This window comes from Brachyistius frenatus, unplaced genomic scaffold (genome assembly GCF_029030835.1).
Source record: "Brachyistius frenatus isolate BFR_SWC_R1_liver_20210118 unplaced genomic scaffold, ASM2903083v1 Contig_219, whole genome shotgun sequence".
Classification (NCBI taxonomy): domain Eukaryota; kingdom Metazoa; phylum Chordata; class Actinopteri; family Embiotocidae; genus Brachyistius; species Brachyistius frenatus.
Genome location: NW_027210818.1, coordinates 99,708 through 119,739, shown reverse-complemented (window position 1 = coordinate 119,739; position 20,032 = coordinate 99,708). Strand labels below are relative to the sequence as shown.

The following is a 20,032-nucleotide window of genomic DNA, read 5'->3' as shown; positions in this document are numbered from 1 at the left end:
AGTTGGTATTTTAAAAAGTGGTTAACTTTACTAAATCTCAGTCTTTTCTACATCCTTAAAGTAGCCTACTTAGGGGGAAAGAAAAGGACATGTGGACTTGTGCGATTCCTTGACAACAAGCAAAACTCCATCTGCTAAGAAAACAATCATGTGACATGATTAAAAACTATGAAACAGCGACTAAACAGACCTCGTTGTGAGACTTATTTTATCAGGAAGATCTGAAGAATAAAACATCAGATGCCAAACTTAGTCTCTTCGCCGACGTTGGATCAGTTTCTCTGCTGTTAACGAGTTTCCCCCCACCGTCTATTTATGAGTCAAAGATTCATCTGTTAAAAAAACACAAAAAACATTGATAACAATGTTATTTGTCTAAATCATAGGTTTATTATTGGTTATTTGGGTGTAAATTAAATAAGGCACATTCACATCATCTTCAAACATTCAAACCTGAAAATAAAAACAGTGGTACAAAAATAATTAAGACTCGAATTCTGCTCGAGTTTGACATCCATTTATCTTAAATTAGACATAAGGGACAACAGAGGCTCTGTGTGTGTGTGTGTGTGTGTGTGTGTGTGTGTGTGTGTGTGTGTGTGTGTGTGTGTGTGTGTGTGTGTGTGTGTGTGTGTGTGTGTGTGTGTGTGTGTGTGTGTGTGTGTGTGTGTACGGACTCTACGACGTTTTAAAACAGTGAAATGATCACGGGACATTGTCTGTGGCAAAACGTGAAAACATCTTCTCATGTCAAAGGTCCAAACTGACAGTTTTGCATGTTTCATTTGAATGTTTCACATCACAGCTGATCAGTTTCCAAATCAAACCATCAGTCTGTCGATGGATCGACCTGCAGGCAGTTCGTTTCACTTCAAAGCCAAACGGGACTTAGAGATTTAAAACCTGCCTCCAGTTGATAAAACCATTCATACCAAATGATATAAAGATATTGATCTATTTTATAACAATGAAAATTATTCTTCCTCGATAAAAGACCTCAATAATGAGCTGATGGTCAACGGATCAGTTAATTAACGAATAGATGCAGCTCTTTTTTAAATTATTATTATTTGGTGGAATTGTTTATTTGGACAACAGAATTTTGTAAAACATGATGTGACCGGACGGACATGAATCAGTCGTACTTATAACTAATTATATGAGCTTCAGTAATTATTTCCTGTTAAATTACCTTCACACCATGAGACATGATGAGTTTAAGAGGAGACTCTTTAAGCCTCTACGTGTTGGTGCTTGGATATTGTTTGATTTCTCAAATGGATCTTTTAACACTACCAACACTTTCTGGCATGTTGGTTGTTCTTTGGTTGAAGTTTTGCACTTCTTCATGCTGTATGTTCATTATATCTACGATAACCAACGGAGCGGAGGCTGCGTGCTGCTGCTATGAATAAAGTTGATACCAAATGTTTAATGTGCTGTGCAGAAGGTCTCTAAACCTGTGGCCGAAAGCAATAAAATCCATCAAACTTCTCTTTTGATTTGGAAAACAGTTGGCAGTGATGTAAAATATCTAAAAACTAGAATTAAAGGGCTGAAAGCGTGCAGAGCGAGCAGCGTGATCCTCTGAGCAGGAAACCCACCGACGCTCAGGAGAAGCTGAACCTCTGAAGACGTGGCACATCAATGATATAAAACCCTCCTCATAAAAACCAACAGGTGGAGCGGTGAACAGCTGATAGACACGGAAGAAAAAAAACAAAGTGTCAACTGAAACTGCGCGAACGCCTCGTATTCAAGTACAACAACACAAAGTGCGCTGCTCCGGTCGGAGCTCCCGTCCAGTGGCTTCCAACTAAACTACAACAAAGACATTCAGACGAGTTAAAATAAAGTCAATTTGCATCCCTTGAATCCAGAAGAGGAAAGTGCTTTAAACTCGGGACAGAAACCGAAGCTGCCGACACCGAACGCGTCTTCACAATCTGCTGTTTCACGTGTTCACTGAGACTCGACGTGAAGTCATCACTTCGCCCAGCTGATCATCCAAATCTGTTCGTGTTAAGAAAAAACAGGACAATTTCATCGGGACATTAAAGCGTCTGTTCACTGAAATTACAAAAGTACCAAACTGATGCTGGTAGTTTGGTTTCATTCGTCCACGTTTGGAGACGTTTCAGATTTCTGTCCGGAATCTCATCCAGGAATTAAACACTCCGACTCCCATTTTTCATCAGGAACAATGAAAACAGCTGTGATTCTACTGTTTACATCGCTGTGGTGGAGATGGAGGACAAAACAACTGTTGCTGTGAGTTTTAATGAACCTGACGAGGACATTATGAGCCTGACAGATCTTCAACTCACGTATCCATCAATCAGGTGAGACATCCTGTATCTCTCTGTCAATACAAACACGGCAGCAAGTTACTGTGAGCAGCACAAACCAAACAGTGCAAATAAAAAACAAATCGTCTGCAGTGAGAACTGAGGAAATCTGTTCTTTTACAATTTGGGTGAATCAGACCCAGAAGTTAGTTTTGTGTTAGAGGACACAGACTCAGGTGTTTACAGTCAGTCACCTGATCTCTGAATATGTGCTTTCTTTTGTCCGTTCAGCAGACATGAAGCGTTGTGATGTCTTACAGTGAGCAGATCTTTGGAGGGAACCTCGAAGCCTTCTGATAACTCTTCTTCACCGCGTCTCCATTTCAGTCGCCGCCTCCCTGATCCGTCTCTGCAGTCGTCTCTGGTGTTTGGGCGGAGTCGCTCCGATCGCCTCCGTCAGTCCGGACCGGGACGATCGGAGCGGAGTCTTCATCCCTGATCTCTGACCGCAGGTCTTCAACTGCAGCAGGAGGCGGAGCCCGGCTGTCCGATGACTCCTCCGACTCTCCGCGCACCGGAGGCTCACTCTGGCTGTCGGGGTGATGCGGAGCGGTGTGATTGGTCGGGACGCGCGTGGGCGGGGACTCGGCCGAGCTGCCGTCCTGTGACGAGGTGTTAGGCGGCGGAGACGGCGAGGTGTCGCTGCCGGAGCTGCAGTTGGAGACATCGGAGGAGGGCGTCTCGCTGGCGTCGGGCTGCGTGTCGTCTGCCTCTCCGGACGTCTGGTCGGCTGCTAGCGGAGCAACTTCGGGTGCTTCGGGAGTGCGCGTGTCATCTGTGAGGTCACATCCTGTCGCGCTTGGACTGTGTGGAGACTCGGGTCGCTCTGGTGTGTGGACTCCGGAGTCCAGGGTGTGACAGCGGCTCAGGGGCCGCTCCCTCAGCCGAGGCCCGGCGCCTCCGGAGCAGCCGCTGACCTCCACCGTCTCCCCTCGTCTCAGCTTCCTCCTGTCTGGATTCACCTGCAGAGAACAATCAGCCTTCAGCAGCGCTCCAGACTCAACTCAGTAACTTTGTGACATCACAAACTCATGCTGATGTCATAAATCCATAAATATGTGTAAGAAAACAAAGAGTGGGCTTTCTGTCACAGAGCAGGAAACTACAAGACCGAAGAAAGTCTGTGATTGGCCCGGGCGTGTGTCACTCAGAAAACAGCCAATCAGAAGAGAGGGTCACTGATATCGACGTGTCTTCAAGTCACAGACACCAAACAGCCAGAAACTTTAAAGAGGAAATGTGAAACTATACTAAGATGATTTTTGGTAAATAAAAACACAAAAATATATTCTTGTGGATGTCAAGACTGAAAATGAAACTGAGATGTGGTTCCTTTAAGTGATCCAGTCAGTTTGAAGGTTTTCTAATTATAATACTATGAAACACAAATTCATGTTCGACTGCGTCCCTCTGTTGCATCTCTCGTGTTTTCCCACCAGGACGGTGACGGTGAGTTACACAGGTCTGAGAACCGAACGTTACCTGGACGCTGGATCGGGGTATGAAATGTTAATAAAAATGATAAATCCTACAGCTGGGACAGACAGGAATTCAGATATTCATTTTCATATTCATTCACTTTGACCCGGTGCAGGAGAAGCTGGTTCAACAGGAAGACTGTGGAGAGTTTACCTGGTTGAGGGTTGGTGAACACCTGGGAGGAGGACCAGAGGAACTCTTCTTCATCTGCTGCATCCTGAATCACAGCACATCCAAACAATTCATACACCAGAATCACCTTCCTTGTTTTTTTTATATTGTTAGTAAAATGTTTATCGGAGGAGGCGGAGCTTGTTGACGGTCTACCTGCTGATGGACTGAGCCAGTTTCTGTCTCCTGCCGTTGGCGTGATCCTGAAGCCTCAGACGCTGCACGAACGAATGAGCTGCAGCGAACACAAGGAACAATAAAGATGGATCAACATCACTGTATTTGAAAAATCTGAAAAATGCTGTAAAATTAAGCGACAGCAACAAAACTCAGACAGAAGAATAACACGAAATAATTCAAATAATGCTGCAGAATCTTGAGATAACATTTTTCCCAAAGCTTGAAATGAATGACCCTTTCTCTGAGAGGGCGAGGGAAAACTTTAAAAGAAGTGAAATGAACGCTGACGTGACGAACCCAGAGCTCCTTTGGGCACGGAGAGCAGTTTGATTGGTTCAGCATCAGGAGACAGTCCGGACGCTTTCTGCAGAGCTCTCAGGATCTCAGTGTTCTGCAGAGGAAAACACCATCACAGTGTTATTCTGATGTTCAGCAGCGATGATGCTTTGTTGTGTGTCATTTTAAATGTAAAGGATCATGTCAGGATCAGGATTAACTTACTGAACTTTATATGAGGTTTACTGTTAGTGTTGTTGATAACAGACAAAGTACACAATATAATATATATTGATCAGTTGTTTAAATGTGTTTCACTCTGAAGCTTCAAACTCTCTCCTGTGTGTCTCCATGGTGATGGATGAACCACCTTGCCGCCCAGTTCGTACGCGCAGTCCAGCGGCGTCCTCTGCCTCTTGTTCCTGAGGCCGGGTGAGGCTCCGCCCCTCAGCAGCAGCTCCACCAGCGCCTGGTGTCCGCCGCGCACCGCCTCATGAAGAGCCGTGTTCCCCTGAAGGTTCGCCACGTTCACCAGCGCATTACTCTACACACACACACACACACACACACACACGTTTTCACAAAGATGAGTCATGATTTTATATATATTACAGGCTGTATCCTCTCAGAGTGTGTGTGTGTGTGTGTGTGTGTGTGTGTGTGTGTGTGTGTGTGTGTGTGTGTGTGTGTGTGTGTGTGTGTGTGTGTGTGTGTGTGTGTCACCTGTAATAAGGTGGTGGCTGTTTCCAGGTTTCCACGGAGACAGGAGTGGATCAAAGGAGTGTTCCCGTAGTGATCCTTCTTATTCAATTTGGCGTTGCACTCCAGCAGAAAACTCAACACCTACACACACACACACACACACACACACACACACACACACACACACACACACACACACACACACACACACACACACACACACTGAACATGTCACAGCTGGCAGAGGAACATGATACATCAGGCTTTGAAAAAATAAGAAAAATATTGGGGGTTAATCCTTTAAAACTTTGTCCTGCAAGGTAGATTTTTGCCCACAGGGTGGTGCAAACGAGCCTGATAACAACAGGCAGACTTCCTGCTGGTCTGAGCATTCAGGTCGACCCACTTGTGAATAACATGCAACTGTAAACATCTGATCTTCACCACCAGCGGGACCCACACAGAAACAGTAAAAGTGCTGCCTGAGAGGCCCGTGAAGCCAATCTGTGTTCTTTTCAGAAAGACTTCATCAGGGTTGGATTAGGTTTAAAATCAACAGAGTAACTTTGTCGGCCAATCAGAACAAAGATAACAAAGTATTTAACAAAGTGTGTTTCCACAATCTCTCCCAGCGTTCTGCCCAGAGTTCAACATTTACTATACGTTGTTCTCATGGAGTTTTCATTCATTTATTATTCAAAATGACTCCAAAAGTGTCTGAAATCTCCAATTTACTGCCAATTACATGAATTATTAAATTGTTTTATTCCAATGAATGAGTGAATGATGGTCATTTTAGGCAGGAAATGGCAAAATCCCTTCTGATTGTCGGTTTAAAAGACTTCAAACAGCAGAAACTGGCTTATTCTGACTGTCATGTGCAGCACTGCTTTGGCTTTTATATTTGTTATTATTCAATACACTTTATAATTCAGTTTTTTCATGATAAAAGTTTCATGTTTTATTGGTGTAATACTTTACACTTCTAATTGAATACATTTTCTTTACTGATTGACTGAACTATGGGACTTTTTTGATTACAAGTTGTAATAATGCTGCTTGTTGTTGGAGAGGGAGGGATGTTGGAGGCTTAAGTATTTTGGATTTAGTAAAAAATCTCCTTATTTAGTGTAAAATACTAACAGTTTTTACTAATTGTTGCTTGTCAGTGTTTTGTGTGTCTGTGAATTTGCCTCCAGCTCCATCTGGTATAACCTATCTTCTCTCCCACGTGTCTGTAAATAGTTCCTCACAAATAAATATAATTCATCTAACAGTGGCATGAAGCATGATGGGAAACTTTCTTACCTTTTTTAAGTTCATATGAATACTTTACACAATCCTGAACACCTGCTGTGTGTGATGGTGTCTGAGGTCACATGACGCCCTCCTGACAGACACACCGCGTGTTGAAGGCTCAGACTGTACGTTGCTCCTACCTGGACGTGGCTGTTCTGGCAGGCCAGGTGAAGCGGCGTGGCGCTCTGGTTGGTGCGGGCGTTGACGTTGGCCCCGTGGCGGATCAGTAGGGCGGCCAGCGCCGGGCGGCCGTGCAGGGCGGCGACGTGCAGCGGCGTGAAGCCGTCGACGTTACAGCTGTTCACGCTGAGAGCTCCGGCCTGCAGCACGGACAGCTGCGACACACAACACACACACACACACACACACACACACACACACACACACACACACACACACACACACACACACACACACACACACACACACACACACGGTTAAACTCTCTCTTGTTTTCTACCTGCGGTGACGTTGCACCCGAGCGGCCGTCATACCTTCTGGGTCGGCGCGCAGGTCGGACACTGACACAGCGGGTGGCAGAGCAGCACCTCGGACTGCACTTCTCCTTCGTCCTCCTCTTCCTCGTCCATCCATTCCAGCAGGTAGCGCACCTGAGACACACACACACACACACACACACACACACACACACGGGTGATGACAGTGCTGACTCAGCAGTCTACTGTTGACCAAACCAGGAGCTGGTTTTCTTTTTTTTTTTTTTTTTTTTTGAATTTATGTTATAATACAAGTGCAAAAAGAACAAAAATATAAACATAAACATAAACATAATACATTGTAATGCTAAGAGAGATATAAACATTTAAAAATATATAAAGTATATTTATACAAAAATCTTCCATCTAGTGCAAACTGATACAGTTTTAATTACTTTTTCCTTCAGAGAGTTTTGAATTGAGTGAATATATTGTTTGAAGTCTGTTGAAAGCAATAAAGTTTGGCTTCTTACCTGTAAATTTACATATATGAATTTGTCCATTATAATAATAATAATAATAACAATAATTATATTTATCATGGACACATGAATGTGTTTCTGTTCATTCAGGAGAAACAATACATTCTTCCAAAATAAGTAAACAAGGAGTTCAGCTCGTGCAGCTCACCATCTCCACGTCTCCGTCTGCCGCGGCTCGCAGCAGCTTCTCCACCTGTCAATCAAACAAGCACAGACAGCTTTAGACGATATGCAGCCACAGCAGCTTCTTCTTCTTCTGTGGTATTACAGGAAACTGCTGCTGCTTTTCTTTTGACTCAGAGCTACAGAAGAACTGTGTGCGTTTGTGTGTTTGCGTGCATGCGTGTGTGCGCGTGTGTGTGTGTGTGTGTGTGTGTGTGTGTGTGTGTGTGTGTGTGTGTGTGTGTGTGTGTGTGTGTGTGTGTGTGTGTGTGTGTGTGTGTGTGTGTGTGTGTTTTGCCGCTGTCCACCTCTCGGTGTCGGACTCGTTCTCCCTCCGGTTTGACCTCTGACCCCAACGAGGACGTGCTGGAGACGGAGGAGCGCCGGCTGCTGCAGTCTGAGGCCAGCGGGGAGTGACTGGGGGACTGAGAGGAGGAAGAGAGAGGTGAGGTCGACTTTAAAAGAGCAGAGACCTGAGGAGGAAACAGGAGCTACAGGAGGAGAAAACTCCATCCTCCTCATGGGTTTCTGTTGTTGTATTGTTGGAGTGACATGAGAGCAGATGAGACTCACATCAACTCCGCTGCCGCTGCGCTGACGGCCGTTCTGAGTCGACTGCAACAACATGAGGATCTAAAGGAAAATAAAACACACACACACACACACACACACACACACACACACACACACACACACACACACACACACACACACACACACACACACACACACACACACACACACACACACACACACACACACACACGGAATGTTTTTAGTTGTGCATAAAAAAAACAGATTTTCAGGAAGTCAATGCAGCATTTGTTATTATTAATTCATATAACAATAATAATAATATTAGTTACAGTATTTTTCAAAAGCCATCTTACGTGGTGCTTTATGAGAGGCAGAATTCAATATGATCTTAAAACACCTAAAACCAGGTAAATTAAATGAGAAGAGGCTCTCTGATGAAGATGAGTTTTTCCCTCCTCGCTTACGTGGGAATTGTTGAATTGTTGGGTTCCTCTGTTTAAAGTTGTAAAGTTCTATTGTGAGGACTTTAATGTGTTCAGTGCCACGAACTGTTAATAAAAATGAATAGAATTTAATTGTGAAGCCGACAGGTGGAAGCTGCTCTTAAAGAGGGAGGTTGGATTGAGGAGTGACTGTGTGGAGACGGTTAAAGTGGCTCCCAGGCAGGTGATTAAGGTCCCGGGGAGATCAGGAACCTGCGATAACAGTAAGCTTCGTGGGAGCTTTGTGTCCTCGTTTCCAGCAGTGCCTCCGCTGAGCGTTTCAAACCGTCTACTGGTACTAAGAAGATAGAAATACAGCCGGAGAGATGATGAAGAAATCCTAAACACACTGTAAAGAGGCTAAAGCAGGAATGTTTGTGAGGTCGCATTCAGACTGCAAAGACGGAAGTCGGGTCTCTGCAGGCTGAATGCAGCCTAAGAGGATCAGTGAGCAGCGTTCCCACGACCCCTCAAACAGCAGCAGTTCCTGGAAACAACAGCAGAGGATGAGATTATCTGAACTCACACAGGGAAACCGAGTCAGAGCGGAGCGCTGTGACCGGCTCTGTTCCTGCACTGATCTGTGATCGCAGGTTTGCAGTAAGTCCTTCTGACAGTCACTGCTCACGTTTAACAAACTCTAGTGTTCATGTAGTGAAGCAGAAAACAGACTCAAAGAACAGCTGAAGTTTCTCCCTGAAAACAGGAAATATTCATGACTGTGACATGAAGGTTTAAAGTAACAATCTCAAAGCTTTTCATTTGGATTCATGTCTGTTATGTCACACTGATATACAGTGGTGTGAAAAAGTGTTTGCCCCCTTCCTGATTTCCAATTTTTTTTGCATGTCTGTCAACAAATTTAAATATTAGTCAAAGATAACACAAGTAAACACAAAATGCAGTTTTTAAATGAAGGTTTTTATTATTAAGGGAGAAAAACAATCCAAACCCACATGGCCCTGTGTGAAAAAGTGTTTGCCCCCTCCTGTTAAAACATAACTTAACTGTGGTTTATCACACCTGAGTTCAATTTCTCGAGCCACACCCAGGCCTGATTACTGACACACCTGTTCTCAATCAAGAAATCACTTAAATAGGACCTGCCTGACAAAGTGAAGTAGACCAGAAGATCCTCAGAAGATAGACATCATGCTGAGATCCAAAGACATTCAGGAACAAATGAGAAAGAAAGTAATTGAGATCTATCAGTCTGGAAAAGGTTCTAAAGCCATTTCTAAAGCTTTGGGACTCCAGAGAACCACAGTGAGAACCATTATCCACAAATGGAGAAAACATGGAACAGCGGTGAACCTTCCCAGGAGCGGCCGGCCGACCAAAATTACCCCGAGAGAGCAGAGACGACTCATCCGAGAGGTCACAAAAGACCCCACGACAACATCCAAAGAACTGCAGGCCTCACTTGCCTCAGTTAAGGTCAGTGTTCATGACTCCACCAGAAGAAAGAGACTCGGCAGAAATGGCTGCATGGCAGAGCCCCAAGACGAAAACCACCGCTGAGCAAAAAGAACATTAAGGCTCGTCTCGTTTTTGCCAGAAAACATCTTGATGATCCCCGAGACTTTTGGGAAAATACTCTGTGGACTGACGAGACCAAAGTTGAACTTTTTGGAAGGTGTGTGTCCCGTTACATCTGGCGTAAAAGTAACACCGCATTTCAGAACAAGAACATCATACCAACAGTAAAACATGGTGGTGGTAGTGTGATGGTCTGGGGCTGTTTTACTGCTTCAGGACCTGGAAGACTTGCTGTGATAAATGGAACCATGAATTCTACCGTCTACCAAAACATCCTGAAGGAGAACGTCCGGCCGTCTGTTCGTGACCTCAAGCTGAAGCCAACTTGGGTTCTGCAGCAGGACAATGATCCAAAACACACCAGCAAGTCCACCTCTGAATGGCTGAAGAAAAACAAAATGAAGACTTTGGAGTGGCCTCGTCAAAGTCCTGACCTGAATCCTGTTGAGATGCTGTGGCATGACCTTAAAAAGGAGGTTGGTGCTGGAAAACCCTCCAATGTGGCTGAATTACAACAACTCTGTAAAGATGAGTCGGCCAACATTCATCCACAGCTGGAAAAGACTCATCGCAAGTTATCACAAACGCTTGATTGCAGTTGTTGCTGCTGAGGGTGGTCCAACCAGTTATTAGGTTTAGGGGGAAACACTTTTTCACACAGGGCCATGTGGGTTTGGATTGTTTTTCTCCCTTAATAATAAAAACCTTCATTTAAAAACTGAATTTTGTGTTTACTTGTGTTATCTTTGACTAATATTTAAATTTGTTTGATGATCTGAAACATTTAAGTGTGACAAACATGCAAAAAAAAGAAATCAGGAAGGGGGTAAACACTTTTTCACACCACTGTAACACTTATGACTGAGTCAGCAGCTGTGATGACTGACTGACTCCAAACTTGACTGTCAGATATTTTAAGACAGATTTGAACTGGGATTTGGACATTTCCCCTGAACCTCTTTCAGAGCTCTTTTTCTTCTTCATGTGTTCACTGCCATGTTAAAACTCCTCCATGCTGGTTTAGTATAGTGGTGCGTTCAGGCAGCTGGGAAGTGGAAAAGTTCAGATTTGGTAGCCTCCGACTTCCCGATTGAGAGCGTCACCATGACAACAATGAAGAGGCAACATGGCAGCTCTCCGGGAAATCTGCTCGATCAGCTGTCTGAGACAAACAAGCTCGTCATCACCCGTGTAGACGTTCACAGGACGAAATGGACTCATTATTATTTGTACATTTCTACATGTGGTTTTAAGCAGATAACGTTTAAAACAGGAAGCAAACTAATGGCAGCAAAGTAACTTTCCTAGTTCGACGGGCGTTCAGGTGATTTTTCCCACTCGGAGGTCGGAAACTTCCCCACTTCCAAGTCGTTGTATGAACGCACCATAACTCAGAACTGTTTATGATAAACGGTCTCTGGACTGAACAGAAGCCTTCACGAAACATCAGATGAACAAATACCTGTTACATTACCCGTAAGTTACTGACATGAACTGCAACGCTGCTGCGAGATACCTGAAGTTAGAAATTGTCTTTGTCTTTTTTTTTGTGTATTGTTGGGTTTTTGTTTTTCATTGCCATCTTTGGTTTCTGTTGGTATATTGTTTGTAAAATCCCCCAAAAAATTGTAGGAAGGCAGCAGCCTGCAGAGTGAAAACCTGCCCGGCCGTCAGTCTGAAGCGTCGCAGCTCTGAAGAACAGTGTTGGGTGCGTGTTAAGCGTGTTAAGTGCGTGTCGCTGACCTTGGAGTTGAGAGCGCACTGCAGCGGGGAGTCTTTGGTCTTGTTGAGGATGTGGGTGCTCGCTCCGTTCTCCAGCAGCACCTCGATGATTCCCTCGTAGCCCCAGCGAGCCGCCATGTGCAGCGCCGTGTCGCCTTTATCGTTCTGCAGGTCCAGACGGCACGTTTGGACGTCGTAGTACACCAGAGCCTTCACACACTGACACACAACACACAGCGGGAACATCACCGGAGGGATCAACGTTTACAGGAATCGCTTGAAGGAATCTTCTGAACTTTGGACCCATTGCAGGTCTGCATCAGTTATTTTCATTATTAATAAACAGTCTTTACATTTTGATTTGTTTACTAATATTTTTAAAAAGTACCAGATCCAAAATAAAAAGTCAAAGGAAGTTGAAAATCCAAAATTCATTCACTAATTACAATTAAGTCAAAAGCTGGAAATCCTCTCTGATATTTTAAACCAATAATCGGATAATTAAAATGTCTAATCGACTTAACATTTGCATTTGTTGAGTAATCCAGTATTTCCGAATCTTACCGGGAGGGAAAGTAATTCATAAAACAAAATGCTGTTTGTCGTCTAAAGTTCCTTTCTGCAATCTGTGTTTCTTTGTTGTGAAATATTGAACAGTTTAACCTCTTCAGGTCCGTAAACACTGTATTGAGCCTGGTGTACATATTGCTGTCTAGCAGATTAATGAACGTCACCATTGCAGCTTTAATAAGGAGGTGAGAGACGTACGTCCTCGTGTCCATACATGCAGGCGAGGTGCAGCGGTGTGCTGCCGTTGTTGTCCTGAGCGTCCATGTTGGCCTTGTAGTGCAGAAGCAGCAGCTGGACCACAGAAACAAACAGGAGACGGATTATATATTTATAAACTGTTTTACAGCCTTGATTCTCTTCTCTATATAAATCACTGGGTTTCTTCAGAGTTCCTTCTGTTCTACTTTTTAATAACACACAATATAATTCAATACAAAGTATGAAAGATACCAAAGAACGGATGATTAACATTTATATCAAATTTCCCCAAATAACTCCAACAATAACATGAACTAGTGATGACACACCTGGACAAACAGCAGAAAACCGCTGGAATCATTGGAGAGAAGCATGAACCAATTTAGAAATGACCTCTTTATTTAAGGTCTTCATGTTATTTTGAATAGCATTAGTGGTGTGGAGGAACAGCACTGAAGGATTTCAGGGTTTGTCACATCATATTCATTTTTAACTTGCGTTTTCTTTGGTAACTCCTGATTCTAAACTCAGATTTAAAAGCCTCTATTTAAATAAGATACCAGTCTAAAATAAGAGTTAGGGGCGTGAACAGAAGAAGTTTTGTCTGTGATAAAAACAAAAAGCATTCAGGAGTTGAATTTACCTACAGCCGACAATATTTCAGTATAATGTTAATTTCATCACTACAACAGCAGTCTGCTGCTTGTTTAGTTCTCCATTTATTCCCTCTGTTGTTCTCTTTCTATGTTAAGCTGCCATCAACAAATCGCAACGCACCCTGATGATTTCCAAACTAAAAGTCCACATATGATGTAAACAGGCAACACAACTTTTAATGTGAGAAAACTGATGAAGGTGTTGAGCTTTATTTACGGTCATTAACAGTGTTGGAATAAAGGAAGAAGAAGAAGAGCTCAGGATGGGACATCACACTGAATTTATCAAGACAACAGGTAAACATGGAGGAAATGTTGAGTTTGAATTAAAAGGTGGAACAAGGAAGTTATAAATATTTTCAGTAGTCACACACACATAAATAGGCAGTGGGATTGTGTGTGTGTGTGTGTGTGTGTGTGTGTGTGTGTGTGTGTGTGTGTGTGTGTGTGTGTGTGTGTGTGTGTGTGTGTGTGTGTGTGTGTGTGTGTGTGTGTGTGTGTGTGTGTGTGTGTGTGTGTGTGTGTGTGTGTGTGCGTTCACCGTGACTCCCTGGTATCCACGTTGGCAGGCCAGGTGCAGCGGTGTGAGGGCGTGGTAGTCTGTGGCGTTGACCGGAGCTCCTTTATGCACCAGCAGGTCAATCAGCTGAGCCTGACCTGAACACATCGCTGTATTAAACCAGCTCATGTTTTGTCCCTCCATGTGTGTGTGTGTGTGTGTGTGTGTGTGTGTGTGTGTGTGTGTGTGTGTGTGTGTGTGTGTGTGTGTGTGTGTGTGTGTGTGTGTGTGTGTGTGTGTGTGTAGCTGCTCACCACAGATAGCAGCAGCGTGCAGCGGCGTGTAACCTCTGTCATCTCTGGAGAACGGTGTGACGATGGAGGGATCGTTCAACCGCCTGAGACACGGACACAACAACCGGACTGAGTGTTATTATGAATGAACAGTGATGATTCAAGTTTTATAGACAGTTTAGCCCCAAAAACAGGAGAAAGCGGTTTCTGAGGGTTCAGGAACCAGTCGGGAGCTGATTGTTCGCCCACCTTGGTGCTTTCCGCAGCATTTATAAAAACCTACAACCGCAGATCTGCTTTGTTTGTTGCGTGTGGCCAACGATAATCCGGATAAAGCAGCCCGACAGATTTAACGACCGGTGGAGTGACGACAAAACTCCGGCTGTGTTGTTCCTTTCAAACCTGAACATCAGTCATCAGGAAATTAATGTTCCTGCAACTTTTAGTGAAAAAAGAAAACCTTAAAAAAGTCTTCAGGGTCGTGAACGGCTGTAAAGTTACACCCTGACGACGGTTTTCTCAGTGTGATGTCAAGTATTTAGACGTAAATGTGACTTCTGTCCTCCTGCAGCCTGTAAGTGTTATTCTCTACATGTATGTAGTGTCACGGTTCAAAATCATTGCCCAGGAAAGACTCCCTTTTCCCAGAGAGAAAAGGGACATAAATACCCTAAGAGTGGTGTGTGTGTGTGTGTGTGTGTGTGTGTGTGTGTGTGTGTGTGTGTGTGTGTGTGTGTGTGTGTGTGTGTGTGTGTGTGTGTGTGTGTGTGTGTGTGTGTGTGTGTGTGTGTGTGTGTGTGTGTGTGTGTGTGTGTGTGTGTGTGTGTGTGTGTGTGTGTGTGTGTGAGTGTCACAGTGTGTGTGTGTGTGTGTGTGTGTGTGTGTGACACATCCTGACGTCCTCGTGTGTGTGTGTGTGTGTGTGTGTGGGTGTTTAACCTGTGTGTGTGTGTGTGTGTGTGTGTCGCTATGTACTAAAACACACACACACACACACACACACACACACACACACACACACACACACACACACACACACACACACACACACACACACACACACACACACACACACAGAGTGAGCCCCCTAAATCACAGACAACACAATGCGTTCTGGATGATGCGAGGAGAAGCTCCTGTAACACATCTCCATTCATTTCAGTGAGGAATGCTACGCTAACATCTAAAGACTGCTGTGATACAAACAAACAAACAAAAAAACACTTGGCATTGCACGGCATTTAAGTTGAATACTCCTGATAGCTTATGGCTGAAACGTGTCTATTTTTTTGCCTGCAGTAAAATGTTGCATATTTCTCTGAGTGCCAATATTCTGCTCTTTTTTAATTCTCGCCGTAACCGAGCACCCGTCTTGTTATTCGAGCAAATTTTCCACACAACATTCAAGTTTAACATAACATAGAACAGAATGGTGGTGGCTTCACCTTCCCAAATACTGGCATTCGCTTCCCTTCCTGCTCTTAAATGAGTAAACTGAGTATCTTTGGGGTTTTCTTTTTTGGGACATCTGATGACCAAAAAAAACAAAAACAAAAAAAACAAAACAAAGGTGATGGGCATTTCTCATGTTTAACAAGGAAAATAAATGATCAGTTAATCTGCAGATTCATCGCTAAGCTAAAACACAATAAAGTTTGTCGGGGAGTGTCACTAATTAAAACAAACGCCCTCCGACAGCGACTCTGAAAATGAGTTGATTGGAGGAGTTACAGATTCCTTTGTGCTGTCAGGAGTCTTTTGGCACCAGCGTGTGATTTCTATTCAAGGATCCTGAAGCTGCACAGACGTCGGCACGCATGTCAACATGTCGCCGAGGCTGGTGGATGTGGGACGTGGCGGCCGCAGCTCACCTGGAACAGACAGTGGATGGGCGTGGTGGCGCTCTGAGCCAGCAGACTCATCCTCTCCTTGAACAGCGCCTTGTCGTTCAGCTTGCCGGAGCCCTGCGGGGACAGAAAGAAGACGTGGACACTAAGTAACTGTGTGGACACAACACCGGCAGGGCGGTGGTAAAACCTCCTGGTGTGTGCGTCTCACCGAGGACGTGTCCTGCAGCTTCCCCAGGTTGACGTACTCCACCGCGGCCTCGAAGGTGCTCAGGCAGTAGCTGAGCTCGTCTTTACTGGAGTGGCTGAAGCAGAAGTTCCTGATGTAGCTCAGGTTGGCCATCCTGCCGACGAACGGGACGAATCAGTCACAGATCAACCACTGAAAACCTTCACTCACACTCTTCATCATTCTCATACTGTGGATTAAAACCTCATTCATTTAGGTTCAGATTAACGATAAAGAGCAGAGTTTGGTAATGTAAGGAAAGGTGTTCATTACACTGAACATCTCGATCAACTCATTTTCTAAGTGCACTGACGACACTGAATGACTGTTGTCACAGAGCTCTTGTGTTACTTGTGTCCTAACACTCACTATTTGGAGTGCATCAGTGCATCCAGCAGCAGCAGTGAAAAATAAACTTGTGTTCGGGAACAGCTGCAGCTTCCTCGGATGCTTTTAATTTGAAAATCCTTTAAGTCAGTGGGCCCGCCCCCTTCCTCTAAGGAGCCAAGATGGCGACCGTTTAGGGTGGAAAGTGTTCAGTTTCACATTTCTTTTTTCTTTTTTTTGGAAGGTTTGGAGTGCTTCATCCTGGTACTGGTAGTGTTCTGATGTTTCTGTACTGACAGTGTGAACACACTGATGCACTCAGAGTAGAGAGTTAGTACACAAGTACAACATCTGGAACACAAGTACAACATCTGGAACACAGCATAGGACTGCTGTTTATAAATGTTATTTATTTATTTATTTATTTTTTAATCACACTTTGTTATACCGTTTCATTTCAGTATTTCAATATTCAGTATTTTATTTCAGCCACAAGGTCAAAGGTCACATTGCCCCTCCCTTCTTTGCTCACCAGTTGGGGATCTCCGTCTTCACCAGCAGGTAGAGGACGACGGAGAGGAGGTCGTCCGCACTCACAGCTTCTATACAGACTGCAGGAGGAGACGTAAACTGAGTCAGTGAGAACACAACCAACATAACACTCGGTCATATTTCACTCCGCTGTCCTGCTGCCGCTCTCCAAATCACTAAATTGGCGTCTTGACAAACATGAATTAGGAGAGCAGCTCTGCAGACGGACAGCGTGGCTGCTGTGAGCCAATAAACTCGGATTTCCAAAGCAAACAGGACAAACACATTAGAGGCTGACAGAGCAGGTATTGTCCAGTGAGCTGATCTCATTACACACTGTGCAGCGACGCAGAGGTCAGTCTGAGTCGGATGGTACAAAGTATTACCGACAACACTGATGAATCTTTCATAACCCTGAATAAACATTTAATAACACAAGATTTTCAGACTGCTGCGCATAAATGTGATTTTGTTTGAGCAGCTGAATTTAAAGCCGTTAGGGTTGTACATTTTCCTGCTGGGTTTTGGATTTATTAATATCAAAGTTTTGAGCATGGGTAAAAAAAAACAACTGTTCTTCATGAAATCAGTGCTCCTGTGTTACTTGCTGACAGTTTTGAAAGCACTCAGCAGGTCGATTGTTGTGAGCGTCTCGCCTCGTTCCTCTGTGGAGTTACTGTCGGCGTCTTCCGTCTCTTCGCTCTGACTTCATGATACTGAGATCAAACCGTCTGTACCAGGACGCCTGGTTCTGGTTCTGGTTCTGGAGAAGAGTTCTTCATGGATGTTTGGGCTCGTCGTCCTGCTGGAGAATCAACTTCCTCAGGAAACTATCATTCTGGTTGCTCCCGTTTCATCACTGTCTTCTGTTGGAGCCACAGATTGAATGTTTCACATTTCATCCATCCAGAGCTCCTCCTGTGTTTTCATGTACATTGGAGCCTCTTAGCTTTAAGGGGGAAGGCTTTTTGGTTTGACTCTTCCATAAAGACCGACTCCCACCAGACTTCTGTGGAAGCAGGTGGGCGGACCCGCTGGGTCCTGACTGATGGCGCCGAGGGACATCTTCCCATTTCAAAAGGAGAGGCTGCTTGATGTGTTTGTGCGCCTGCTGTGAGTGTGTGAGTCTACATTTGGTGCTGTGATCGGTCAGATTCATTCATTTTAATCCTCTTTTGTTGCTCATCAGCATGAGGGAAACATTATCAGTTTATCATCTCGTCTCATTTTGAATTATAGAGATTAATATACAGTAAAAATGTTAAGAGTTACTTCTGATGAATGGAGGCTGAAATAAAGCTCAAGTCTTCAGATTCATTCAGTTCCACAAACAAAAATCAACTAAAGAACATTTATCAGACAAACAACACAAGCATTATTTTTCTGATCATGGAGACTAAACTCACACACACACACACACACACACACACACACACACACACACACACACACACACACACACACACACACACACACACACACACACACACACACACACCGGTGCAGCTGGGGCTCTGCGTGGCGGTCAGGGCGACTCTCCGCAGACACTGCAGTTTGAGGAGCGGAGACGTCTGCTGGTTGAGTTTACTCAGCTCCCTCTTCGCCCGACACAAATTGACACTACAGAGACGACAGCAGCAGAGAGGACGGGTGAGAGACATCCAACAGATCTTCAGCCTGGAGACACATTTTTAAACAATATTGTACCAATAAAATACTGCGTTTAACGCTCTCCCGGACGGTGTGTTTACTGTCCCTCCGACATCTGAGATCTGAGTGTGACTGCACTATCAATGAGTTTATTTTGGACAAAAACATCCCTGTTTGCTTGTTTATCCTGTTGATTTCATCTGTAAACATCACATCAGTGTCTCTCTGTGTGTCTCTGTGTCTCTCTCTGTCTGTCTCTCTCTCTCTCTGTGTGTGTGTGTGTCTCTCTGTCTGCCTCTCTGTGTGTGTGTCTATGTATCTGTCTGTCTCTCTCTCTCTCTGTCTCCCTCTCTGTTTTTGTCTCTCCCTGTCCCTCTCCCTGTTAGTTTGGACATTATGTGGTGCTGAGGTTAGCATCTCATAATTCTGAGAGCTTGTGTTGTAAATATAGATTCCTAACATTGCGGTGTCGTCCTGAGTGAAGATCTGCACTGACCTGAACTCGGGTTTGACTCCGAGGTCTTTCTGCTGCAGCTCCTGTAGGCTCCTGGTGGTTTTGTTGAAGGCAGCATCCTGTTGAGGAGACCAGAGAGAAGCTGTGTGACTCCAACATCAATCACTGCAACATCAGCTGTCACTGCATCTTTAAACTTCTCTGATGTTTCCTCTCAGCAGCAACAACACCGAGAGACAACAGAGAAAAAGAGCTGTGATTGATTCGAAGGAAACCCGTCTGATCGGCTGTATTTCATGTTGGAGGGCTTTGATGCTCTGCACAGTTTCTGTCAGCTCTGATCTTGTTACATGAAGCTACTTTACAGGAGACTGTAAAATGTGACATCACTGCAGAGGGTGAAGGTTTAAATCACTGATGAATGTTTTAAAATGTTCTTAAACCCTGAGCCCTTCATCAGGAGGAAGAAGAGCAGCTGGGACAGAAGCTCAGTGAACATCACTACTCTTTTGTTCCTTTTAATCTAGAAGTAGAAGTCTGTTTTACTTGTATTGAATCACTGAGTGTCAGAGGTGCAGATGAGGTCAGACCTACCTGGCTGGCTTCGAGGGTTCCCACAAAGTTAAAGATTAAATCATGGATACCATGATGAACATACATCTGGAAAAAGACAAGACATAAAGGAATGTTGAGGTGTTTTAAAGTGTGTTTGATGTGGTGAGTTTAAATTCAGCTGAGACACAAGACACAGGAAGTTTTCAGCAAATAGTAAAAGTACAACTTTTAAGAAAGAAGCAGGACATCAAACGGCTACAAATACAAATGAAAACGTGAACTTAACAGTTTTGGACTTTCTATAAGAGAACTACTAAAAAACTGTTTCAAACATTGTTCTGCTGGTT

General features: G+C 44.2%; 1 protein-coding gene across 1 annotated transcript in view; it reads right to left on the bottom strand.

Annotated features, from left to right (window-relative positions):
* Positions 1-365: 365 nt before the first annotated feature.
* Positions 366-20,032, bottom strand: part of ankrd27 (ankyrin repeat domain 27 (VPS9 domain)) — a 30,804-nt gene continuing 11,137 nt past the window's right edge. The window contains exons 7-29 of the mRNA XM_069719646.1: positions 19,725-19,790; positions 19,173-19,249; positions 18,525-18,646; positions 17,028-17,106; positions 16,151-16,283; positions 15,964-16,056; positions 15,061-15,066; positions 14,717-14,730; positions 14,114-14,196; positions 13,842-13,957; positions 12,645-12,737; positions 11,898-12,095; positions 8,170-8,229; positions 7,905-8,021; positions 7,583-7,627; positions 6,950-7,066; positions 6,596-6,790; positions 5,178-5,297; positions 4,825-4,998; positions 4,476-4,569; positions 4,155-4,233; positions 3,981-4,044; positions 366-3,310 (exon numbers count right to left, since the gene is read on the bottom strand). Of these exons, the coding sequence (XP_069575747.1) occupies positions 2,672-3,310; positions 3,981-4,044; positions 4,155-4,233; positions 4,476-4,569; positions 4,825-4,998; positions 5,178-5,297; positions 6,596-6,790; positions 6,950-7,066; positions 7,583-7,627; positions 7,905-8,021; positions 8,170-8,229; positions 11,898-12,095; positions 12,645-12,737; positions 13,842-13,957; positions 14,114-14,196; positions 14,717-14,730; positions 15,061-15,066; positions 15,964-16,056; positions 16,151-16,283; positions 17,028-17,106; positions 18,525-18,646; positions 19,173-19,249; positions 19,725-19,790 (2,784 nt within the window). The 3' untranslated portion in view covers positions 366-2,671. The remainder of the gene's footprint in view (positions 3,311-3,980; positions 4,045-4,154; positions 4,234-4,475; positions 4,570-4,824; positions 4,999-5,177; positions 5,298-6,595; positions 6,791-6,949; positions 7,067-7,582; positions 7,628-7,904; positions 8,022-8,169; positions 8,230-11,897; positions 12,096-12,644; positions 12,738-13,841; positions 13,958-14,113; positions 14,197-14,716; positions 14,731-15,060; positions 15,067-15,963; positions 16,057-16,150; positions 16,284-17,027; positions 17,107-18,524; positions 18,647-19,172; positions 19,250-19,724; positions 19,791-20,032) is intronic.